This window comes from Melozone crissalis, unplaced genomic scaffold, assembly GCF_028551555.1.
Source record: "Melozone crissalis strain CALT ecotype California unplaced genomic scaffold, PUWL_Pcris_2 ptg000129l_1, whole genome shotgun sequence".
NCBI lineage: Eukaryota > Metazoa > Chordata > Aves > Passeriformes > Passerellidae > Melozone > Melozone crissalis.
The window spans coordinates 709,562-734,543 of NW_026535903.1; the positions used below are offsets into that span (position 1 = coordinate 709,562).

General features: G+C 56.4%; 2 protein-coding genes across 2 annotated transcripts in view; both read right to left on the bottom strand.

The window, feature by feature from the left end:
* Positions 1–532: 532 nt before the first annotated feature.
* ENDOV (endonuclease V) lies at positions 533–8,119 on the bottom strand. Its single transcript, XM_054293082.1, has 9 exons — positions 8,071–8,119; positions 7,480–7,651; positions 7,164–7,298; positions 6,796–6,835; positions 6,597–6,709; positions 6,435–6,503; positions 5,765–5,893; positions 1,458–1,543; positions 533–1,008 (listed from the first exon to the last, which is right to left on the bottom strand). Exons 1-9 carry the CDS (start codon positions 8,106–8,108, stop codon positions 981–983), a joined length of 810 nt encoding a protein of 269 aa, XP_054149057.1. The 5' UTR covers positions 8,109–8,119; the 3' UTR covers positions 533–980.
* A 210-nt stretch (positions 8,120–8,329) lies between these two features.
* RNF213 (ring finger protein 213) overlaps positions 8,330–24,982 on the bottom strand; it is a 42,777-nt gene continuing 26,124 nt past the window's right edge. The window contains exons 35-65 of the mRNA XM_054293084.1: positions 24,765–24,904; positions 24,196–24,350; positions 23,322–23,534; positions 22,835–23,016; positions 22,039–22,159; positions 21,833–21,933; positions 21,455–21,634; positions 20,951–21,114; positions 20,756–20,858; positions 20,006–20,120; positions 18,777–18,987; positions 17,990–18,180; positions 17,277–17,405; positions 16,948–17,052; positions 16,444–16,686; positions 15,702–15,783; positions 15,086–15,120; positions 14,676–14,770; positions 14,192–14,351; positions 13,695–13,875; positions 12,883–12,977; positions 12,349–12,600; positions 12,013–12,145; positions 11,357–11,440; positions 10,874–11,054; positions 10,567–10,768; positions 10,406–10,483; positions 9,921–10,118; positions 9,591–9,680; positions 9,304–9,482; positions 8,330–8,816 (exon numbers count right to left, since the gene is read on the bottom strand). Coding sequence (XP_054149059.1) covers positions 8,663–8,816; positions 9,304–9,482; positions 9,591–9,680; positions 9,921–10,118; positions 10,406–10,483; positions 10,567–10,768; positions 10,874–11,054; positions 11,357–11,440; positions 12,013–12,145; positions 12,349–12,600; positions 12,883–12,977; positions 13,695–13,875; positions 14,192–14,351; positions 14,676–14,770; positions 15,086–15,120; positions 15,702–15,783; positions 16,444–16,686; positions 16,948–17,052; positions 17,277–17,405; positions 17,990–18,180; positions 18,777–18,987; positions 20,006–20,120; positions 20,756–20,858; positions 20,951–21,114; positions 21,455–21,634; positions 21,833–21,933; positions 22,039–22,159; positions 22,835–23,016; positions 23,322–23,534; positions 24,196–24,350; positions 24,765–24,904 — 4,552 coding nt within the window. The 3' untranslated portion in view covers positions 8,330–8,662. The remainder of the gene's footprint in view (positions 8,817–9,303; positions 9,483–9,590; positions 9,681–9,920; positions 10,119–10,405; positions 10,484–10,566; positions 10,769–10,873; positions 11,055–11,356; positions 11,441–12,012; positions 12,146–12,348; positions 12,601–12,882; positions 12,978–13,694; positions 13,876–14,191; positions 14,352–14,675; positions 14,771–15,085; positions 15,121–15,701; positions 15,784–16,443; positions 16,687–16,947; positions 17,053–17,276; positions 17,406–17,989; positions 18,181–18,776; positions 18,988–20,005; positions 20,121–20,755; positions 20,859–20,950; positions 21,115–21,454; positions 21,635–21,832; positions 21,934–22,038; positions 22,160–22,834; positions 23,017–23,321; positions 23,535–24,195; positions 24,351–24,764; positions 24,905–24,982) is intronic.

Here is a 24,982-nt window from a genome sequence, read left to right on the forward strand (position 1 = left end):
CTGCTGGCCCCAGGATTTGTCACTTCCCCCCTTTCCCCACCCGGTTCAGACCCAACACAGCAGAGACACAAGGGGCTGGGCTTTGTCCTCCCCACCCAGAGCAGCTCCAAGACAGAAAAGAACAAGAGTTGTACAACAAATTTATGCAAAATGGAGGTGAAACAGCCCACAGGGCCCCTCCCCACCCCCAGGAAAGCTGCCATCTTCTTCAGGCTGGAATCTTCACAGCCACACCAGGATCTCCCAGGGCACCTTCTGCTCCTCAGAACAGTCAGGAGCCACCTGCCAGCCCCAGCCAGGACCCCTCACCCTGGGAGCAGCCTTGGTCCTGCAGGATGGACCAGGGCTGAGGATGATTTGGGCACAGAAGCTCCGGGCTCTGCTCCTCAGGCTGAGCTGGGGCTGGGCCAGGTGTCCAGGCTGGGATTTGGGCACCTGGAGCTCTCTCTGTGCCAGGAATGACCTCCCCATGCCCCTGGGAGGGCGATGGGTGATGGTTCCTCCCATCCTTTCCCCTGAGATGATCCCTCCTCCAGGAGAGCTGCAAGTGGGGCTGCTGCTCCCCATGATGTGCAGGGGCAATGAGAGCCCAGGCTGCAGGGACAGGGGAACTGCTCCAAAATCAGGGGGAAGGGAGGGCTCTCAGAGAGCCACAGAGGTGTGGTGGCACACACAGGCTGCCTCTGCAGTGCCTCAGCCCCTCTGCAAATCAGCCCTGCAGCTGCACAAGGACTCCAGGGAGGTGCTGCAAACTCTCACGTGAGCTTTGCTCACACAAAGACTTTACCAGTACTGGAAAAGGAACCCTGAGAAATTCACTGCAAGGACTCTCCCCGAGCAGTGGCTGGTGCTGTGCTGCGGGACACAGCCTGGCACAGCTGTCCCCAGGGTGGCACTGGGCTCCTGCACCCAGCAGGACTCAGCCTTGTGCAGGACAGGACCCAGTGAAGAGAAGCTCTGCAATTTCTTCTGGCACCAGGCTAATCCTCTGATTCAGCCTCCTTTTTGCTGCAGGGATGAAAAAGAAAATAGGAAGCAGTTTTACAAGAAGTAGAAGCCAACAGGCACAAACAACTGGCACTTGGTGAGTTGAGCTCCTGCAGCCCAGGGGCAGATTTAGCCCTGAACTGACACCCAGTGCCCCACCTTATGTAAGAGAGGAGGACTCTGACCCTCCCCAGGGCCTGGGGCCAAAAGCAGCTCCCTGCAGGTATTTCTGTCCCCCTCAGGTCACACCTGTGGGCGTTGGGGCTTTGCTGAAAAAAGAGCAAATCCCTGCTGCCCCTGCCAGCTCAGGACAGCGTGTGAGGCAGCGTGGCCACAGGGAGCAGGAATCACCTCCTGCAGGCTGCACATGTCCTCACCTCCCCACGAGCTCACCCCGTTACCCTGCCTGGACCCTTAATGCCATTAGCGCAGCTCGTGGCACAGCAGGTGCCCTCTGCCCACACACCCACCTCTGAGGGCTGCCAGGCACGGCCTGCAGCCCCTCCACGGGAGCACAGGGCTGCCTCCGCAGGTACTCCCTGGACCTGATGTCAGCCTGGAACAGAACAGCAGAAGGAGCGGGCATGGGCTGAGCAGCCCGGCTGTAACCCCAGTGTGCCCATCCGCCCTGCTGTCAGCACGTCCCACCAGGAACACACCAAGGAGAGCACCAGGCGCGCCCAGAGCTGTTAGCAAGGGCTGCTGGGCACTCACTGGGTGTCCCTACCCCTACTCTGAGGTGCTTGCTCAGCCCTCCAGTGCTGCACGACACCAGCAGCACACCCCTGATGCCACCACAAGCACATCCCGGGCTCCTGGACAACCTTGAGGAGTGCCAGTTGATTTTTACAGTCCTTCAAAGTTTTTCCTCTTTTAGAAACTCCTGTGCCGTTTCCGAGCAGCTGCTGTGCCCACCTCAAAGGCAGAGCGTCTCTCCCCACCTACAAAGCAGGATGTGACCTTCCCAGCTGGAAAAGCTTCACAGTGTCTGGTGACGAGCTCAGAAACTGGGTTAGCACATCCCTGGGGACTGTCCTTGAAGCTCTGCTGCTCTCCACCCCGTGCTGCTGCCCAGGAGCCTCTCCTGCAGCCCCCAGGCCTTGGTGGAGGCTGTGCCTGCTGCTGGAACCTGCTCCACAACTGCAGAGCCTCCTGCCAGCTGAGGAGGAGAGTTACGTAAGGAAGGGGTGGTTTGTTTGGGAGATTTTTTTCCCTCCTCTCTATAATTGGACAGTTTCATAACCGAACTGACAAATAACTTTGATCACTCTTCAGGATAAGCGATTACGTGATGGATTTTATAACCAGGCAAGGAGGCTGCTCAGTGGTCCCCACGGGCACAGCAAGGAGCAGCAGCCACAGCTACCAGCTCTTCTTCTAGGGAAGAAAAACCCCAAGCACATTGTGCCGAGAACACCAGCTAGTGCTTGATGAGGTGGCAGTTCCCAGGCAGGGCTCACTCCCAGCACAGCACTGGAGTCAGCTTAAGGTGCTGATTAACCACGGGCTAATCAATAAGATGGATCACTGCCCAGCAATAATCCTCACAGATCTGGGCTATTTTCAGAGGGGATCAGTGCTGCCTGTGGAAATGCTGCTTTGCCTGTTACCTGAGGGGCCAGGGTGGTCCCTGGGCACAGCAGGCTTGGAAGGGGTGCCCCCAGAGACAGCAGTGACTGCTGCCCAGTGCCAGAGAGGCTGGTGCCCTGTCTCATTCTGCTAAAGGTGCCCCCAGAGACAGCAGTGACTGCTGCCCAGTGCCAGAGAGGCTGGTGCCCTGTCTTATTCTTCTGAGGGCGAGTGCTCAGCGTTTCACAGAGGGTGAGCTGCAGTCCTGCCCCTCCTGCTGGGCTGGAGCACCCTCAGGCTGTGCCAGCAGCCCCTCCTGAGCCAGCCCAACCCCCTGGGCACCCAGGGGCAGCTGAAGGAAGCAGCAGGTGAGCAGGAGGCTGGGCAGAACCTGACCCAGAGAGAGCAGAGCAGGCTCCTGGTGCAAGCCCTGGCAGCTGGAGGGTGGGCACAGGGAGCTGGGAATGAGCAGGGTGCACCAGGGAGGGCACAGGGAGCTGGGAATGAGCAGGGTGCACCAGGGAGGGAGGGCACAGGGAGCTGGGAATGAGCAGGGTGCACCAGGGAGGGTGGGCACAGGGAGCTGGGAATGAGCAGGGTGCACCAGGGAGGGCACAGGGAGCTGGGAATGAGCAGGGTGCACCAGGGTGGGCACAGGGAGCTGGGAATGAGCAGGGTGCACCAGGGAGGGAGGGCACAGGGAGCTAGGAATGAGCAGGGTGCACCAGGGAGGGAGGGCACAGGGAGCTGGGAATGAGCAGGGTGCACCAGGGAGGGAGGGCACAGGGAGCTGGGAATGAGCAGGGTGCACCAGGGAGGGAGGGCACAGGGAGCTGGGAATGAGCAGGGTGCACCAGGGAGGGTGGGCACAGGGAGCTGGGAATGAGCAGGGTGCACCAGGGAGGGCACAGGGAGCTGGGAATGAGCAGGGTGCACCAGGGAGGGAGGGCACAGGGAGCTGGGAATGAGCAGGGTGCACCAGGGAGGGTGGGCACAGGGAGCTGGGAATGAGCAGGGTGCACCAGGGAGGGAGGGCACAGGGAGCTGGGAATGAGCAGGGTGCACCAGGGAGGGTGGGCACAGGGAGCTGGGAATGAGCAGGGTGCACCAGGGAGGGCACAGGGAGCTGGGAATGAGCAGGGTGCACCAGGGAGGGCACAGGGAGCTGGGAATGAGCAGGGTGCACCAGGAAGGGCTCTGACCTGTGCCAGGAGCAAGGGCAGCTCTCTCAGCAGGGCCTGGGCTGCTCCAGGGCCCCTCAGGCCGTGCTGGGCTGCACTGGGAGCTCCCTGCAGGGCCTCACCAGGAGCACAGCTCTGCTGCCTGGGCCTGGCACGTGGGACAAGGACTGAGTGGGATGTAAATACTGATTGCAGGTGACAAGGGCAGCTCATCCCCCTGCTTCCTGCGAGATCTCACTCCTCTCATCTGCACCACAGCCAGCTCCTTGGCAGCACAGCCACGCTGTGGGCTGAATGCAAATGGAAGCCTGCTGCTCCCTGCCTGGTAATGTGCATTCCTGGGAAGCACCACATCCCCTGGAGCAGGAGCCCGAGCTGCCACAGCAGCTGCGCTGCACATGCTGCCCTCACACAAACCCCAGGAGCTGTGCAAAGCTGAGCTCTCACAAACCATTTCCAGGCCTGCCAGAACTTCCAGAGCAGGACCTGGTGATCCACAGGTCCTTCCTGACACTGTAAGCACTTCTCCTGTCAGGTCTGCAGTTTCTGGAGATGTACCACGGCAAAAAGGCCACGCCAGCCACCCATGGCAGGATTCTCCACAGCCTCCTACATCCCAACCCCAGCTGCAGGAGCTCAGGAGCTGAGGCTGTCAGCCCTGCCTTGCCAAGAGCTGTGGCAGTCACCACAGAGGAAGCAGAGCAGGGACCAGTCCCATGGAAAGGTTTAAGTGTCCTCATCTCCTGCCATCCCTCTAGAGTAAACACACTCCCCTGTTGGATTTCTCATCTCTCTGTAAGAAAAGTGATCATAATTCATTCCATCACTCCAAGAAAAAGGTCACAGGGAACTGGAAGAGTCTTCGAACACGAGCAAATCCTGGAGATGGCTGGAAGCGAAATGAGGGTGATGAAAAGCTCCAAGACACCTTTCTGTTTCCAAAGGGAATGCTTCTCCTTCCCTTTGAACACAGACTGCAGAGCTGGCTCGAGCTCTGCAGAGGCATCTGTCCTGGCTGGAGCAGGTTACATAAGGAGCTCCAGCAGCCTCCCCCAGTCTGGCAGGTACTGGGGCTGGGGCTGGGAACTGCAGCTCTGCTTGGACACCCCAGGCTTGCTCTGCTCCAAGGAGCTCAGACTCTGGGGTAGCTTGTGAGCAGATCTCAGTCCCAGCGAACGCTGCAGCTCTGGAGCAGCAGGGTCACCCAGCACTGCCCCGGGGGCTGCTCAGGTGGGCACACCCCTGATCCCCCAGCCTGGCACAGCAGCGATGCCAAGGGGCTGTCCCAGGGCAGTGTTAGGGACAGGGACACCCCGGGGTCACTCCTGGCTCTGGAGCCACCAACAGCAGGGTCACCTCAGGTACGAGGGAAGGCCAGGCCAGAGGTCCCAGAGGCTTTGAGCTCCTCCAGAGCCTTTCCCCGAGTTGTGCTGCGATTTCAAAGCAGCCCAGGCTGAGCCGCGGGGGCAGCTGCAGCCGGCGACGGTGATGCAGTGCTGTCACCTGCTGGCTGCCGGCTCCGTGCGGCGGGAGAGGCCCAGAGGGGCGGCACTGCGGCCGTGCTGGGCTGCCAGCGCCCGGGAAAGCCGCACTGCCAGCTCCCGGGCACTGACAGCAGCGGGGCAGGGCATCAGTCAGGCTGGCACTGCAGGCAGGGCTGGCAACGCTGCCGGGCACCGCTCAGGGGAACGGGCCTGGGAGGACCAGCGAGCAGCACCAGGGGCTGGGGAACTGCCCAGCACAGGAGGGGCAGCTGAGGCTCTGAGCAGCCCAGGGCTCGGCAAACACTGCCCCAGGAGTGCAACACCTGCCCCAAGGGCGCCGTACCTGCCCCGGGGGTGCCCCCCATGCCCCAGGGGGGCCGTTCCTGCCCCAGGGGTGCCGTACCTGCCCCAGGGGTGCCGTACCTGCCCCAGGGGTGCCCCCCATGCCCCAGGGGTGCCATACCTGCCCCAGGGGTGCCCCCCATGCCCCAGGGGGGCCGTACCTGCCCCAGGGGTGCCCCCCCTGCCCCAGGGGTGCCGTACCTGCCGGATGGGCTCCGGGATGCGGAAGCGGCAGCAGGCCCTGACCAGGGACACGGCCGTGCCCAGGCTCACCCGGTGCCCCACGGACACGTACAGGGGCCTGGAGCTGTTGCTGTGGCTCCGCAGCACCTGGGCAGCCAGAGAGGAGAGATCAGGCACTGGAGAGGCTCGTTTGAACACACACACAGGGTACTGGAGTTAGGAGCCAGCCAGAGCCCTGGGGTGGGGTGGTGGCTGTGTGTTGGCAGCTCCCAGCCTTCCTGAACACTTTCCCCAGCCCAGTGCCTCCTGTCTGTCCCCGTGTCCCTTCCCCAGACGCCCGAGGCTGCTCTGGGATGCGGGAGCTGTGCCAGCCCAGGCTGACAGCACCCACAGGAAGAGTCTCCCAGCTGCCTGCTCCTGCTCTGCTCTGAATCAGCCGCTCCCAGCCCGATCCCCGGGAGCTGCCAGGGAACTGGCACCTGTCCCAGGCTGCAGCTCACCATCCAGGCTGCTGGAGCACCTCAGTGCCACAGCCACGGACGGCAATGCTCCCAGCACCTGAGCTGCCAGCTCCCCGCAGCCACCTGAGCTCTCAGGAAGGGGCCAGCAGTGCCACTGGTCACCTGTTCTCACCTGCAGGGCATCACTGAAACAGCCCCACGGTGGAGAGGGACAAGTGAGAGCTTACCATGCCCAGGACCTTCCCCGAGGTGCCTGTCAGTGGGAATGCCTCTCCTGACCTCTGCAGGGAACGAACCTGGGGATAAACACACACGCATCAGCTCATCATTGTAGATGGCTGCCCAAATTCCCCTGGGATGTGAAAAACCAAACCCCAGCCTGGCCTAACCTGCTCCTTGTGCAGCTCATCCCTGACCAAGCCATCCACGTGCAGGAGGTTCTTGGCCACGCCGATGCACGGCAGGTCTGTCAGGACTCCGAGGTGACACGCTATGCCAAACTCTGCCGACAAGGAGCCACTGTAGCTGCAGAACACCAGGGAACAGGAACGCCAAGGAGCAGCACAGGGCTCTGCAGGAACAGCCTACCTCTGGGATGGAGCAGGCCATTCCCATCCACCAGAAGCACCTGAAAAAGTCAAACAGAACTGTTATTGCCTGGGCACTGAGAGCACTCCAAGGAGCAAGGAGGAATCTCTCTTGGTTCCTCAGTTCTCCCTGAAAGGCTCCTCCTGACTGCCTGACCTGAAGCAGCAGCAGTGTGGGACTGGCAGTGCCTGGCACACACCATGGGCTCCCGCAGGAGGCCTGGCTGCTCCCAGCTCCCCAAGGAAAGGGAATGGATGCTCCAGCACATCTCTGTCCCTGCCCCTCCTGTCCCAGCAGCTCAGGCTCCGGAGGGAGAACACCTTCCCTGGGATTCTGCAGCCCAGCTCGGGACAAGGGAAGCAGCACACCTGAGGCTGGAGCTGGGGCTCCTCCTGCTGAAGTCTCTGCACGGCTTCCACCAGGACAGGCACCTCTCGGAAGGCGAGGAACCCGGCCACGTACGGGGCGGTGACGGGCACCATGCGGCAGTCCTGGTACAGCACCTGGGGCAGGCACGGACACCTTGCACTGTGCCAGGCTGCTCCAGCCGTGTCCAGCCTGGCCTGGGACACTGCCAGGGATCCAGGGGCAGCCCCAGCCCGTGCCAGGGCCTGCCCACCCTCTCAGCGAGCATTCCTCCCCATACCCACCTCCCGCCGCCCCAGACCCCGGGCCGGGCGGTACCTGCAGGTCCGGGTAGCTGAGCACGACCAGGGAGGCGCAGGCACGGCTCTCGTCCCCCTTGCTGTAGGACAGATCCACGCCTCCCACTCTGCGCAGCCCCGCGAACTGCGGCTGCTTCTGCCAGGGCTCCGTGTCCTCCTCCAGCACGCTGGCCCTCAGCCGGGCCTGCTCCCTGCGGGCCGGCCGCGATCACAGCGGGGCCGCTCCCCGAGCCCCGGCCCGGACCGCGCCCCGTTCCCTCCCCGGGGAGCCGCAAACCTCAACCGGGGCCGGAGCACCGGCGAGTCGCGCCGAGGGTGCCCGTGCCTTGTCGGGACGCGGTGCCGGGCAGCCCCGAGCCCCGTTACCGCTCCCAGCCCGATGCCCGTTACCGCCCTCAAGAGGCGCCGCCGGGCGGTCCCCGGGATCCGTCCCAGCCCAACCCCCGTTATCGCTCCCAGCCCGACCGCGGTTACCGCTCCCGGCCCCAGCCCCGTAACTGCCCCAGCCCCGCTACCGCTCCCAGCGGCGCCGCCGGGCGGTCCCCGGGGACCGTCCCAGCCGGACCCCCGTTACCGCTCCCGGCCCCAGCCCCGGACGCAGCCCCGTTACCGTTCCCAGCGGCGCCGCTGGGCGGGGGACGCGGCCATGGCGGCGCCGGGCCCGCCCGTCCCGCAGCGCCGCCGCTCCCCGGAAAGCGCGGCCGGGCGCGGCCGTTCCGGGCCGGCGGCCCCGATCCCGTTCCCGTTCCCCGGCCCCGCCGCGGAAGGAGCCGGGAGCAGGCGCGGGAGCTGAACGAGTTTATTTAAAGGGAGGGGAGAAGCCGGCCGGGCCGATGCGGGCCGGGCAGCGAAGGAGCCGCGGCCCTCAGGGCTCCCTGTGCGGGGGCGCCGGGCAGGCGCCGCTTCTGCAGCCAGCGCAGAAAGACAGGCAGGAAAACACCAACCCTGCCCCGGCACGACGGCACCATGGCTTGTAAAAAAATCCTTCATGTTCCTCCGGTGGCTCTGGAGCTGTGGCGATCCAGGGTTCGCACTGAGCTGCTGGGTCTATTTCACCCTCCTCCACGGCCACTCTTCACATCAGGTGTAAAAACAACAACAACAACCCCAAACCCAAAGAACAACCAACAAGCCCCAAACAAATGCCCAGAGTGGCAGAAGCCCTGACACGGTGTTGTGGCAGTCCCCGGCAGGGCTCTGTCCTAACTGTCCCTGTGCTCCCTCTTGAAGGCAGCAGCTGCTTTCCAGGTACCAGCGGCATGAGACAGGAGAATCTCATCTGGGAATGTGTCTTCCAGCTCCAGAGCTAACTCAGAGTCTTTGTCATCAAGGTAAGGCAAGAGTGATTCCTTCAGGCTGGAAGACAGAGCAGAATGGCATTAACAGCTAAAAGAAAAATCCCGCAAGTTCCACAGTATGAGTGCAGTGCACCCACCCAAAATACTCAATACCCACAAGTGAACAGGTGTGTGTGTAGTGAGAAGGGTTAAACAGCCAGGTGAGGGCAGGCTGCAGGGCAGAGCTGTGCCTATCCCTGGAGGCTGGCCTTGATCATCATGGAGGTTTCCAGCCTTAATGAGTTTGCGATTCTGTTATTATTTTATCCAAGTGCCTGCAGAAGTGCTGGTGTTTGTGCCCTGGCCAGCAGTGTCCCCAGGAGAGCCTGTGTGAGATGGAAGTGACACCTGCCAGAAATGGCTGTGGATATTCCTGATGCTGCTGCCTGGGCCGTGTCCCCCAGGCCATGCATGTGCCAAGGGAGTGTTCCCACTGTGTGCATGCTCAGAGGCAGAGAAGCTTCACTTAACAACAACCGTGGTGGCTTTGGGTGTGCAACTCCTACCTCCATGTGGGTTTGAATTCCTGCACAGCTTGGGCACGTCTCAGCTTCAGGATGATCATTTCATGGAGCTCCTGCAGGAAGGTTTCCAGCCTGCAGTGCACCAGGAACGTGTGCAGGAGCTTGGCAAGCTCTGGGGTGAGCTCTTCTTTGTAGTCTGGACTGACATCTGCAAAAGGATCCTAAAAATGCAGCGAGGGGAGGAAAAAACCCAAAGGCACATTTGAGCAGCTGCAGGCAGGGCAGGGCAGGGCAGAGGAGCTCACACAGAGGGGCTGGGGGTGCCATACCCTGCCGAGGCGCAGCAGCTGCTCGGATTTGTGGGCACACAGGAGCTGCCACAGGGCCATGCTGTGCCTGAGCTGGCACCGTCTCAGGGCCTGGAAGAGAAGGACAGCTGTGGATGTGAGGGGTGTCCTTGGAGCCTGTCCCCAGCCTGCCCTGCCCAGGAAAGCCCAGCACAGAGCTCATCCAGCCCTCTCACCCTTCCCCAGCTGCCCTCAATAATCCAGTTTTTGATACCACGACGGGCAAAGTGAGAGGGCTCTGTCACACAGGCTGGATTTAGCATAAACCAGATTTTGCCCCACAAAGGTCTGAGCTTTGCCCTCAGGACTCACCTGCAGCACGTGAGGGTTTGTCTGATCCCCCATCTGCAGAACCTGCTCAATGTACTCGGTCAGCAGCATGTCAGCGTTCTCACCAGCCATGGCCAGGAAGCCCAGGGTGATCTCAGTGAGGGACAGGGCATCACACACATCACTGTAGGACTGCAGCTCCCCGCTGATCATGTTCATCACAGAACTGGGCAGGGCACTCTGAAAAACACAAAGTCGCGGTTAATATTGTTTTAGAGCCGTTCCTTTTTCTGTTCAAGTCAAGGAAGACAACAGAGCCCCAGACTTAGGAAACTGAAATGCTGAACTATTTCAGCATTTCCCTTCTCTTTGTAAATCCTGACTGGCAGCACAAGGCCAGATTGCAGCGCCCAAGGCATGCTGAGAAAGCAGCAGGCAGGCTTTGGATGGACAAGGCAAGGCACAGAAAACCCTTGGAAAAGCAGGGATTTCATGCTTGCCCTGCTTCCTGCAGTGCAGAAACCCACCTGCTCCAGCTTGTTCCTGACATCACCGAACAGCTGCTCGTAGTTGCGGTCGTGTCTGTGCACCAGGGTGGGGATTCCCTGTCAGGACAGAAAGCCGGGGATGTGAATCCTGGAATGGTGCTCCCAGAGCCCTCCTGGCTGCACCGCCCTGCCCCTCCTACCGTCAGCGTGATCAGCGGCTTCCCCTGCAGGAACTTGCTGATCACTTGCTGCTGGATCCTCTCCAGGTCAAAGTCCTGCAAGGTCTCCCCTCCCTTCTCCATGCTGTACTGGCAGTTGGACAGGATCAGAGGGATCAGGTCCCTCTCCACCTCGTAGCTGATCAGGTGCAGGTCGGCCACCTCCGAGGGGCTGACCAGGTACCTGCAGGGAGCAGAGGGCCCGTGCTCAAAGGGAGAGGCCTCTGGGGAGCGGGGAAAGCTGCCCGAGAGGGAGCAGGGATGCAGCAGAGCCCAGGGAGCAGCACACCTGTCATCCTCCTTGGTGTGCCTGTGCACAGAGTGCACCAGGTCGTTGTGCAGCCCGATCAGGTAACTGGCCAGCGCCGTGGAGCACAGCCCCAGCCCCTGGCACCGCGGCAGCAGCACCTCCAGCCTGCTGTCCAGGCTCAGCTCAGCATCACAGTAGCCTTTGGGCAGCTTGATTTCCCCTGGAATACAGACAGCAGGGTTTGAGGGGCCCAGAGGCACCCAGGCTAGCCAGGGCAGGAGGCACCGAGCTGAGAAAAGCTGCACGCTCGGTGTGAGGGACAAGCATGAAGGGGAACAAGTTCAGGTGAGAAAGGAAACAAGTTCAGGTCAGAATACTACAACAGGGAAACAAATCCTCCACTTGTACCTACATTCTTAAAATTCAATGGCCAAGCCCAGTTTTGAGGCTATGCCTCAGCATCAGTGATGGGAGGAACCTGAACTCAGCACGAGGAGCAGGGCTGGGAAAGAAGCTGCTCACCATTGGTGTCCAGGGAGCTTCTCAGCTTGTTCCAGACAGACAGAAACACATTCACTCTCCTCTCTAACAGGTCCCTCATCACATCTGAGAAACAACAAAGAGATAAATACATTAAACGCCTTTTCCTGGTGAGACTCTCCAATACAGGGATCTTCAGAGCACACCACTGAACTCCAGGCTACTGCTCAAGAGACTAAACAGACATCAAACACCTTTCTAAAGGTATCAAATGGAGTCATTGGCTCAGTTTGTTAGTTTTCCATTATTGTCTGCTCCTGCATGACCTTTATGTACTTCTCCATAAGTACTTAAAAGCATCAGTAATTGTACTTAAATACAATTGAAGGAGTTGCCACAAACTTCATGAAAGGAAGGGAAGAACATTCATTCCCACTCTTTAGGCAAGCCCTGCTCTAGGGCTGAATTTAAAATGCCCACAGAACCACTGCTGCACTGCACAGAGCTCCCACCCCTCATAAAAAATCTCCTGTACTTAATTCCCTTTAAAGTCATCTGGTAACTTTTCCAACCCTATCCAAGTCTCAGTTCATTTGGATGAGAGTTAAAAGGAAAAGGTGAGTTTTCCCCTTCACTTTCAACCAGACAATCCAGCACTTTATTTTTCATTAATTACAATTTTGGCAGCATCTCTTCACCTGAGTGGGGCTCCCTGAGGAACTCCCTGATGGAGCAGTGTTTGATCTCTGCTGTGTTCTGGAATTGCCTCACCAAATCTCTCTGCAGAGCCAGAATCTCTGGTAGGAATTTCACCAGCCTCAGCTCATTTTCCTGGAAGAGGAAAGGGAGCCTGTGGGTAAGGCTGTGCTTGGACACACCAGCTGGGAAAATACTTTTATGGAATTACTTCTTAAATGTTTAAAAGACAACAATATCTTCCGTGTTCATTCTCAAGATCATGGCAAGTACTGAGATAATCCAAACGTGGTTTAGTCCTGGGCAATGCCAGGCTCTGAGCCCTGTGCCAGCCCCACCTTCTGCAGGAACTTGCAAAGGAGAGGGACGGCGTCCTTGGCGTTCTTCTGCTGCACAACGTGGCCCAGGTTCTCCACAGAAACCCTCCTGCGGCAGCTCCACATCCTGGAGTGGTGCACGTGGCTGTCCCCTGGCAGCTGGGACAGGAACGCAGCTGGGTCCCCATACACCAGCTTCACTATGGGGTTGGAGGAGATTCTCTCATCCTCTTGGATCTGCCGGTTCAACTTGAGAAGCTTTTTATCCAAATCCTGCATTAAAAGAATAATAAATTATTGGATAGTGTGAAATGCCTTCAGCTGAGCTGAGCCATTTCTGCTTTTCCAGCTATACAGATTCACCCCAGAACAACCCCAGCCTCAGGCTCCCATTTCCCCAGGTAGATAAAGGTGGCTAATCCTTAACCTGCAGCTGTGCCATGGAAGGGCTGGCTTTGGGAACAGCCAGGTTAAAAGTGTAGATATTACAGAACATCAGATTTCCAATGGATTTTGAACTGCTCAGCTGCTGACTCTGTATAGAAGATTTCTCACCTCCAATTCAGGAACAATAATTGTGTCTGCAACAATTTCTTCCCATTTGTTTCTCTTCCCCTTGGTGGACAGAAACTCATCAAACTGCACCAGCCCTGCAACAGGAATATTTCGCCTCTTACATCTGCAATATCTCAGTGAAAAGAAAGCACAGATTCACAGGTGCTAGAAGTTAACGGAGTATCTTGGTCCAGCTGGAGAGTGACACCCAAACATCATAGAGTGATCCAGGGTTCCAGGAGCTTCATGTGAATGATGGGGACATTTACACAGCTCCTTCATAACCCCAGAAATATTGAACAGGCTGTCCAAGGTCAGACCATGATCAACGACAGGGTGAAGCTTGGAATACTGACTGGTGCTGCCCACCCTCCAAACAGGGGCCATTTACACATTAATGCCTCTGTGCCACAGTGACTCCAGAGCCCACCATGAGCCCCACTGTGCCATCCCTCTTCTCCCAGAGAGCTTCTGGGAGTGACTGAGAGGCAGCACAGAACAGGGACTGCACACAGCACAAGCAGCCCTGCTCAGGAGCTGCAAGCTGTGCCCATCTGTCATGACACTGTTTTGTCAATAATTCATTTTCAGAGTTATTGACTGCACCAAACCTTGCAAACCCCATGTACCCGACTGAAAGAAGCAAACAGCCAAAAATTCTTCCCTCCCCACAGTAAGAAACAGCTTCAAGCTCTCTATTTTCCTCCTCAGCTGACTGCTGCTGTTGGAAGGGGTTTGTCAGCAAGGTGGCTGCATGGCCACAGCCCTTTGAGCACAGCCCCAGGAGTGACAGGGCAGGGGGCTTTGCTTACACTGGCCTGGCTGCTGCTGGGGGGCCTGCAGGAGCCTGCTGAGCACCAGGTGCACGATGTTGATGGTGTCATCCACACTCTTCCCCAAAATCCTGGTCAGCTGTGCCAGGTCCTCCTGAACGTGCTGCTGCAGGAAGCTCACCACATCCTCCACTGCTGGCTTGATCATCCTTCCCAGGGACTGAAGACAACAAAGGCAAGAGCTGAGCACAGCCAGAAACATCCAGGGAAGCACAAAGCACACAGAGCTCAGTCCTGCCAGGCACCCCACGTGTGGGATTCCTGCTACCTGTGCCCATCAAGGCAGGGCTGGGTGGGTGTGCCTGCATGGAAATGAGGAATTAACCAAAATCTCTCCCGGGCAAGGAGGGAGGGAATTTGGGTCTTGCATCCTGCCAGACTGCCCTGGCCACTTGGCAGTGTGGTGAAAAGGACCAGCAGCACACAAAGGTTCCCCTACATCCTGTGTGACCCCTTGGAGGCATTTCTGGAGATACCTGAGGGTCTCTGGAGGCTCCCAGCAGCATGGACAGGTGGGTGAGCAAACGGAGCAGCACAAACACCACGGGGGACACGCCCCTGTCAGACGTCCCCAGTGTCCTCCTGTGCTCCACGTCTCCAAGGATGTGCCCAGTCTGAGTCCTGTCCTCACGGATCCTGTAGCAAAGTGCATATATGTTTGTTTTTTTTAACCTAGACAAAAACCATACAAGACATCTGTGATACCCAGCAATGCCTTTTTGACCCATAGTGTCTTGGAATGCCATAAAAGCTGCCAATTCAGAGTGCCACAGGGGAGTGAAGGCTTCCAGTCAGTTTTGTGCACAGAAAAGCAGATTTCTTTGGTTTTGCTGCCTGATTACCCTTGCTTGCACATCCCCTGCTTACACCTTCCAGAGGGCAGCATGAATGCTTGGTTCCTCTGGCCTTTGGGGGCACCACAGGCAAGTCCCACCTCATTTATCCCTGCAAAGAACCCACCTGGACTGATGGAAGCCCTGCACGGGTTTGTGGTTGGTGCCTCCAATGGGGACCTGGCAGTCGGGACAGCGGCTCGTTTCCATGGGGAGCCCACACTGGGAAAAGCAACAGGAGAACACTGAGTTCCAGAGCAACAGCGTCTCCAGCAGACAGAGGGAATGAACAAAAATCCAACCTCTAAGGGGTTAATTCAATTCCTGCTACAAACTGGGCCTCTGCCTGATGTTTCCCAATCTGTGGTATGAATGCTAGGGCTATTCCAAATTTTACATTACAATGACAAAATGATCAATAATATCGAGTTTAGAAGTGGAACTCTGCATCAGAACATCCAAACCAGTAAAGAAAATAAAACAGTTTATTGTTGAAAGCTTTGTCTGCTTAAATACCCACGAGTCCCAAATTCTTACCTCTCCCACAGTGGACAAGTGGCCATTGGGACATTCTGTGGGGAGAGAAACAAACAGGACAGTATTCTAAGACAGATTTATACAGCCCCTGTTATTCCCTTTCACTGGCACCATCATCCTGGAGCAAGAAACATGCTGAAGATCTAATCAAAAGCCCCGACTACCCCAAAGCCCAAAGGACTGACAGGCCCACGCAGGAAGCCAAGGAATTTTTCAGTGCTGCTTCTCCTTGAGAAACAAGGAATGAAAGCCTGACAGACTGTGTCTCACCTGTGTCTCACCTGTCTCACCTGTCTCAATGCTCTCACCCTGCCTTCCCTGCTGCAGGCAGGTCCAGCTGGGGGAAGCAGAGACAAAGCTGGCCAGGAAGGTGGCAGAGCTCTCCTCTCACACCCTGTCTGTGTTGCCTTTGTGCCCCCTCATGCTCTGTGAACAGCTGCAGGCTGAAGACTAAACAGCACTGGATGTCCTTTGGTGCATCACCCACACAAACTGTCTACAAATCTGGATTTACCACGGGGAACTGATGCTGAGGAGTGTGTTTGTCCTCACATTTGGAACAGTTTCCCTCCCCAAACCCAAGGAATTCCTTCCCCAGGCAGCCAGCAGCACTCACCATACCAGTGCAGACCAAGCATGTCCTTCCAGGTCCTTGCCTGAGCCATCATGTCCTCGGGCATGGTGGGCAGAAAGGAGAGCTGGGGAGGGAAAGGGGAAAGCAGTCACAGGAGGATCTGGGAATCAGCTCTGTCCTGCAGCAGCCACTCACTGGGTCTGCTCACACTGGGGAACAGGAGACACCTGAGAGCAGAGGCCAGGCAGGTGATGCAGATGCAGATTTTCAGATTCACCTTTGAAAATCCCCTCTTAGAACTGTCAGTATTGTTAAAATCCTCTATTAGAACTGTCAGCATCGTTAAAATCCCCTCTTTAACTGTCAGCATCGTTAAGATTTGCACTCCCCAGCCACCCTGCAGTGCACTGCTCATGCACCCTGGTGTGTACCAGCGTGTTCCCTCACCCCTTGGGCAGCCAGGAGCAGCAGAGCAGCAGCTCCCTGTCCCTGCCCCTGCCTGAGGAGCCAGAGCTCTCTGAGCAGGCAGCTGCAGCACAGGGGGAGCCGCCAGCTGCCCTCAGCCTCGCTCACACAAATACCAGCAAAGCTATCTGCTTCATCCTGCTCAGGATGGAGAGGTGCCTTGAAAAGATGCCAGAGCTTGGTGCTGTGCTAATTAACCCCAGCAGCACTGCAATAATCCCCCCAGTGTTTCACAGCTCAAACTGAGCTGGAGCATTGCTGTTGGGAAAGAGGATCCAGCAGACACAGGCAAGAACCAGGGATGAGCTCGTGCCCTCACCTGCATGCTGTGAGGATGGAAGGCCAGGTTCCTGAGGGGCTGCAGGACAGGGCTGTGCCCACAGAGCAGCACAGCAGCCACGTGCACGGCCATCTCCAGCAGGGCTCCCTGCTGGCTGTGTCCCCGCGGCCCCACGGCCAGCCCGGGCAGGGTGTTCTTCACCAGGGCAACTGCAAGGTGCTGCAGCTCGGGGGAACTCAGCGCTGGGCAGCTCTGGACGAACTCAACCATGGCCTCTGCTTGCTGAAAGCACAGATGGGAAAGAGCTAGAGCCATCAGGACGCTGCCCCCATCCTAACAAAGAACACTGGCAGCTGCTTCCCACCCTGGGTTACCCTGCTCCCAAAACCTCCCCAGCCTGCTCAGCTTGGGCATCACCCTGGCTGGGGCACAGGAGCAAAAGCTCCTCCACCACTGATTGAGATCCAGTTCCTCCTTACCCACGAACAGGTTTGCCACAAGCTGCTAAAGGGGTGCCCTACCTGCAGCCTGGGGATGTCCTACCTGCTGCTTGGGACGGAGGCTTGCATCCCCGTACAGGACAGTGACCTCTCGGAAGATGGCCAGGAGCAGGTGGGCAGCTTCCAGAGCTGGGGGGCTGCCGGAGGCCTGGGGAAGAAGCAAGGATGTGGCCGGGAACAGGCCAGAGCTGCCCCAGCTACAGTGATGGGATGTGCAGGTGGGGAAGTAAAGAAAACCTGCTTGAGCACAAACCCCAGTGACCCCGGGGGCCGGGAACAGACAGTGCCCACAGGGACAGTGCAGAGCTGGGCCCAGCAGGGCTCTGGGGGCAGGCCAGGGCCCAGCAGGGCTCTGGGGGCACTGGGCTGTACCTGCTGGGCCTGGAGCAGCCCCTGGGCCGTGCCCTCCATCATGGCTCGTCCCACGGCGTCGCGCAGGGCGCGGTAGCGCTCCCCGCACACCAGGTACCGGTCGATGTGGTTGGACTGGCTGTGCTGCACCTGCCGAGGGAACAGCCACGCACAGCTCTGGGGACAGCCACCCACCGGAGGAGGCACAATCTCCCCTTCCTCCCGAGCCCTGGCATCACCCTGAATTTTCAAGATTTTCTAAGCCTTCTGATGTTTACATTCTTGTAACAAACTTTCTCACGTGCTTTCTGTAAATAACTCATTGTTTTGCATTCTTTTGTGGAGGAGAAAAAATTTGATGACTGTTGGTTTGTTCAGCGTCATTGGAGAGGTGGCACTGTCACCCTCCAATCCACTGTCACTTTTGGAAATCTGTAAGTGTTGGAGTCAGAAAATAAACTTCCCTTTTCCACCTCGAGAACAGTCGTGTTATTTCATTTATTTCGGTTTGTTATAACCCTGGGGCATTTCAGGCTCCCCAGAGCAGCAGCAGCAGCAGCCATGGTGCTGCCAGGGGAGTCTCCATTAACCCAAGAGCCAGGACAAGTCACCTCCCAGCCACTGCCACTCTGGCCCGACCCCAAGAGCCACACAACAGCAGGAACACCCAAAGCAGCACAAAGTGAAGGCAAAGAGGGGACCAAAACCACCACCAGGAGATGCCTCTTGTCTACCTGCTGCAGGATTTCTGCTGGGAACACCCAGCTGAAGCGTGGCTCTGTGACCAGCTTCTGGGCAAACTCCATGCCATGCTGGCTGGCAATCCTCCTGACCAGGTACACACGGTGCCAGTCGTTCCTGGCACGGCTGCAGAACTTCTCCACACTCTTCAGGAAACTCTGCTCATCCCTCATCTGCTCTGGCTCTGGAGGGGAAAAAAGAGATTAAAACAATGAGGCAAAAGCACATCTCATCCCGTAAAACTCTTCTGTCTGCCCCAGCTGTAGCACCAATGCCTTTATTAGTACTGTGTTATTACACAGAAGAACTTCAGAGCTCTCCCTTCCTCGGGTGCTGTCTGGGGCACTTCCTCAGCCACATTTCAGACAATGATTCATTTCTTTGACAGGGAAGGTATAAACTCATCAATATAAACTCTTAATCCCTCCTAGCTGTGCAGAGCTCTCATTCATATAAAACAATAACCCTTACAGCAGTCCTGGGTCTCAAGCAGCATTTATGCTTTAAAGTTCAATTTAGTGGGCTCTAAATAAATCTCACTGTTAGCACCAGGAGGATAAAATAAATCTCCTTCCACAGTAACTACACTGGGGTCACCAGCACAGCCTTGCTACCAGTTACAGAGCACTTGCAACACCTGGCACAGGGCTCAGACATGACTGGCACCCCCAAGGAATAAGGGAATTGCTGCTCTCCTTCTTGGCCATGCACCAGAACAGGTCCTAGCAGGGCACAGGGCACGGCTGTGTCCAGCACTCCCAGCAGAGCAGTCAGACTCACGTGTGTGCTGCTGCAGGTGGAAGATGAGCTCTGCAGCCCTGGCCAGGCACAGGCGCACCTCGGCCACGGCCTGCAGGTACTGCACAGAGGCTTCCTGGGGAGCCCCTCTGCTGCTGCAGGGCAGGTAGTGCTCTGGAAAGGCTCTGTCCTCAGGCACACTGCTCCCGTGCCCACATCCCAGGCTGTTCTCCGACTTCTCACACATGGAATCCTGGAGAGAGGCCACAACACTGGTGAGTGGCAGAGCCGCCTCACCCAGCCACCCTTGTGTCCCCATGGCACCCACCTACGCACCCTGGGTGCCATGAGCACAGAAAAGCATCCCTGCACCCTCCAAACCACCCCTGAGCCTCCAGCCCAGCCTGCCACGAGCACAGCAAACCATCCCTGAGCCTCCAAACCATCCCTGAGCCTCCAAACCATCCCTGCACCCTCCAAACCATCCCTGAGCCTCCAAACCATCCCTGAGCCTCCAAACCATCCCTGAGCCTCCAAACCACCCCTGAGCCTCCAAACCACCCCTGAGCCTCCAAACCATCCCTGCACCCTCCACCCCACTGCCATTGCCCCCTCATCCTAAACCCCTGCCAAACCCCATTTTTAGGATGTGCCCCAGCTGTCCCAAACTCCCCAAGCTTGGAGCTGAGCAAGAGCCATGAGCAGGCTGTGAATAACACACATTCCATGTTCCAAGATGCCAAGCTCTACCTGTCTGTCCCTTAGCAAGAACACAAACGGTGAATTTAACTACAAAATCCTGTAAGTAATAAAACCTCTCCCCTGCTGCCACATTTGTTCCAAGTTGTCCAAAGCCCTGAAGGTTATGCAAGGGGAGGCAAGGGAACAATCCAAAAGGCACAATGATTTAAGTTCTGCACAGTGATTTAAGGGTCTGTGGAGACAAGAAGCGGCTCAGCACTGGGCTGCTGCCATGAGAAAGGCCCTGCTTGCTGCACTCCTGTGCTGGAGGGTGAGGTTTAACACCCAGACTCTTGCCCAAGGGAAAGAATTTATGTACCACTGCAAAGCCACTTAAGCCTTTCCTTGAAAAGCAAAGCTCGTTCCTGAGAGCAAGTTCTGATCAGGTGATTTGGTATCAACTCCTGCTGGGCTTTCTAGTGGGAAAAATAGTTACACACACAAGAAACATGGCTAGAACTGCAGAAGAATTTCTGTTCTTGGCTTTTTTTACTCATGAAACTGCAGCAGTTTCCTGGCCCAGCTCTTACCTCCAAGCAGTTGACAAAAAGCAGGTAGAGCTCTTTTTTGTCATTTTTCTCTAGGAGCTCGTTGTGCTCCACCTGGGACAGGTAGCGCTGCACATCATCTTTGACTTCATTGAAGCTACAGGAGAGAGAGAGAGACCCTGACACAGCTGCCATGCTGGCAGGGCTGCCCCTGCTCTGAGCGCAGCTCCCAGAGAGGCTGGGTGACAGCTGGGGTCACTCTGGAGCCAGCTGCAGGGTGGAGAAGCCCTTGTGCCATTTTCTGCAGTGACCTGGGTTTTGGCCATCAGCAGAGCTCACTGAGCCCTTCGGGACAAAAGGCACCTGGTTCAGGGGTGGGCACACCTGAGAAGGGGCTTTGAGCCCTGCCTGCAAAGGGAGGCTGGGAGGGCTGTGGGAATGGGGGGTCTGTGGGGCAGACACAAGATCAGCTTCAATCCTGATTAAATCTCAGTGAATGAGGAGTTTTGCTCTGCTGACCCAGATCAGAGCAGCTACTCAGCCACCTTGCAGAACCAGGCATCCACCCTCAGCAGAGGGTTAGTGAGGGACAGCCAGGTAAACCTTGCACAGGCTGCTCACACTGCACCACCAGCCAGCCAAGCTGCACGACTGATGCAAAGATTGTGAGATTTTGTGGTGAGTGTGAGATTCAATGGAACTCAGGGAGGCGAGGAGAACAATGGGACGGGTTTGATGAGGAACAGAGCTGAACCTGGCCTGGCCTAACCTCCCTCAGATGATTGTGCCCACCTGTACTTCAGGAGCAGCTTCAGCATCACTGAGCGGATGATGGGAGTCTCATCCACCTCATCATTAAACGGGGACAGGAATTTGGTGTAGACAGCTGGGTGATCTGTGGAGACAAGGGGAGGACAGCTCTGGCAGGTGAGGGAAGGTGGGGACAGCTCCAGCTCCATAGGACAGTGTGAGGTGAAGGGAGCTCACCTGGGTCCTTCACGAGGCTTCTGTGAACAAAGAGCAGGTCCAGGAGCCTCTGGATCACCTCTGGCTCAGGGGGCTCGTTGTCCTTGAAGCACATGGTGGTGACCATGTCAATGAAGAAATTGTTGCACCTCTGGCGGAACAGGGCCTTCTTTGCTATGGCAGCTCTGGGAGGGGCAAAAGCAAACACAGAACCCCTTAAAGCACAGAGGGATTGAGCACACACAGGCTAAAGTCACCCAGGGGAGATACTTTCCAACCTTCCCAACGAGATGATCCTTGAGGTCCCTACCAGCCCAAACCATTCTATGATTGCTTGCTTTTACAGAGGCCAAGGCAGCTTTCCCCTTTTTATAAGCAACAGAACAGACAGGGCCTGTTCAGCTCCAGAGGGATGAAGCAGAGTTCACCCCCCACTCTGTTCATGTTCACCACCTCAGAGTTGAGCATTTCCTCACAAAGCCTCCCCACTGAATGCTGCCACCTTGGAGAGGGGGGCTGCAGTACCTGAGCTCCTCAGAGACAGTCAACTGCACCTCCTGCAGAGCAGCCCTGCAGTAGGGACAGTACATCTGTGCTGGCACCAGCCACTGGCTGATGCACTTGTGGCAGAACACGTGGTTGCAGGGCAGGCACACGGGGTCCTTGGGCTCTCCCAGGCAGATGGGACAGGGCTCCAGACCATGCCTGCAATGCAGAAACAGCAATGAGCTCAGCTGCTCCCAAAAGCCCTGAACATGTTCAGCTGCATTAGACCAAGAGCAGGGTGCAGAACCAAGCAGGGTCACTGCTCTTCCCTTGGCTTCCACTGCACCCATGCAGCACTGCCACAAGTGTGCTGGCAACGTCCCTGCTGGCCCCTGCAGCCTGCCCCAGTGCCAGTACCTGTAGAGCCTGCTGCTGACCTCGTTCTTGCACTGGCACAGCACTGTCAGCACTGCAACAAAGGTTGGATGGGACTTCATGTCTGAATCGTGCTGGAAACACTGCAGAGGGAAAGGACAGGGCCCAGTGACTGAGCTGCAACACCTGGGAGCAGAATTGCCACCATCAGCAGAAGAGGGAAGAGGTGAAATGGCAGCTTGGCTCACCTTGGCAAGCAGCAGGGTGTATTTCCTCACCAAGCCCTCGAATTCGGGCATGAGGGCGCGGATGCCCAGCAGGACGTGCTCCACAAAGAGTGCCATGGCAAACACGCGGCTCCAGCAGGCCCTGGGGGCACAGCAGGCTGGCACCAGGGCAGCCGGGGCTCACTGCTGCTCCTGCTGCCCTCCACAGCACCCTGCGCTTCTCACTGGCGCTGCACTTTGGCTTCCCTGAGGGGTTTTCGTCAAGGACAGAACATTCCAGCACTTCACTCAGGGGGCTGAAGGGCCTGGCCTGGAGGCAGCACTGCAGCAGGACAGCAGCACTGCACACACCTTCTCACACCTCTATCTCAAAACTTTTTAAAATACCAATCACAATTAGCTGCACTTTCTTCACTTTTAATAAACTAAACAAGGTCTGTGAGAAACTTGGGTAGTGCTCTGGGCTCCCTTCCAAAGCACAAGAGGCAGTGAAATTCCCCATCTCTTGAGTCCTTATGCACAGAGGATGAAGTGGGGAGACACTGCTGGTTAACAGGAACCTGAGGAGAGTTTTAAATAACCCCTGAACCCAGATGGAATGCACCAGATGATACTGCCAAATTTAGAGAGAGAATCTGCAGGAGATGAGGGGAAAAAAATGTGGTTCTTGCTGCTTGGTATGCAATTGAGCCCAGCAGGAACCTGGAAAGGTTTGCAAAGCCTGAGAAAAGCAGCACCAGAACAGCTCCAGGCTGCTGCAATGGCCCAGAGCACCTTCAGGCAAAGAGCAGGGCTGTGGGCAGAGCTGGGCACCCACCTGAGCTCCCTGAGCAGCTGGTGGCAGCGGCTGCCCCTGCGCTGGGCACTCTCCTCCTTGCACAGGAACTCAATGGGCATGTGGAGGTTCTTCACCCTCTGCAGCCAGAGCTCAGGGGGAGCTGTCTGCACCAGCTTCTCCAGCTCCTCAGCACAGCCCATGGCAGCCAGCACGTCCAGAACCTGCACACACAGGGCCAGGGGTGACAACAGCAGCGTTTCAGAATTGCTTATGGACCCCGGGCTCTCAGTCTGGCTTGCTACTTGATTACTTTAAGCTCTGCAATTCTCACGTTTGTGGCTCGGCTCGTTAGCATGTCCTATTAACTGATGCAAAAGCGAGGCAAACTATTTTAAAACCCGCTTGTAGCAATAAGAACACAGCAGATCATTCCCCATTCTGAGGAGCCCCAGCCTGTGCTTCCCCCTCTGCTGTGGCCGAAACCCAAAGGACTGAGGGGCAGTGCAGGCTGAGGCAGCGACTGTACCATCTCAGAGCAGGGAATCCTGCAGCCCTGCTGGCCCAGGAGGTGCCCAGTCACCCGGGGGTACACGGCCAGGATCCTGGAGAAGTTCTGCAGGCGGCTCTTGAAGCGGCTGTGTGCCAGGTGGGCCCAGGGCAGCGAGGGCACCAGCTCCCTCCTCCAGGGGGACTCTGCCACCCACTGCTCCACGCAGGACAGGAACGCCACGCGCAGACACTGCGGGGTGGGACACAGAGCCAGAGGTGAGAAAGTGCTCTCATAATTCTAATATATTTATATATAATTTATTTATTTATATATATATCTCTAATATATTTATATCTAATTTATTTATATATATCTCTAATATATTTATATCTAATTTATTTATATATACATCTCTAATATATTTATATCTAATTTATTTATTTATATATATCTAATTTATTTACATATATCTCTAATATATTTATATCTAATTTATTTATTTATATATATCTAATATATTTATATCTAATTTATTTATTTATATCTCTAATATATTTATATCTAATTTATTTATTTATATATATCTAATATATTTATATCTAATTTATTTATTTATATATATATATTTACATCTAATACATTTATATCTAATTATAATTTTATAATTTTGTACTGGAAAGCCTGGCAAAATTCTCTGAAAGATGAGAACCACTTCCCTACAAAGACAGCCTTAAATGTGACAATTTATACAGGTTCTGCCTTCCTGAGTGACCCCAGTGTCCAGTGTCTGCTCTGGGGTTCCCCTGCTGCTGTCTCAGAGGGGATTCTCCCCAGGGCAGGGCTGATGCAGGAGGACACAATCACAGGTATCACACTCTCCTCCCCATCCAAAGCATTCCCAGCCCCTGACCTGCAGCTCCTCCTGGGAGGACACACCGATGGTCAAGACAATAAAATCTGTGATGTAGCACTCAAAGAGCATCTGCCTTTCTCCCTCAGTCAGAGAAGAGATGAATTTTCCCAGGGCAGTTTTCTGGAAGTATTCCACAAACTTCTCAGCATGGCCTGGAAAATGAGGATGCAGAGAAAAGCTGGATGTTAGGAGGAAGCTGGCTTTGACACAGCATCTATCCTAGAGACACTGACACCTCATTAATCACTGATGCCTCCAGCACTCCCCTCATCCAGGACACTGAGAGGGACTCAGGCCAGGCCTTGTCAGCCCAGCACCGTGTTGTATTTCTGCAGTCTCACCTTGTCATTAACTCCTGGCTGCTCCACAGCACTTTGAATGCAAGGGCACAGCACAGGTGAGAAAGATGAATGGTGAGAAGCACAAGAAGAGCTGCCTGCACAGAACTCTGCTGGCTCCCAGGAGCACAGAGGGACTGAAGGTGACTCCAGAGACAGGAGGGACACAGCAATGACAACCCAGAGCTCAAAGGGCAGTGGATGGAGATGCTGAAGCCAGGCTCTCACCTTCAGTGTTTTGGATGTACTGAGCCTCCAACCACATCTCTTCCAGGTACTCCTTTATCCTCCAGCTGAAGGGCATCTCATTCCCAGCATCAGCAGATACCATCATGTTGTTCTGCACCAGGATTATCTCTGGCTGAGGGCTGGGGGGTTAAAAGATCATTAATGCACAGGGCTTTTCTTTGGGAAGGCAGAGACTGCAGAAAGCAACTGAGCCCTAG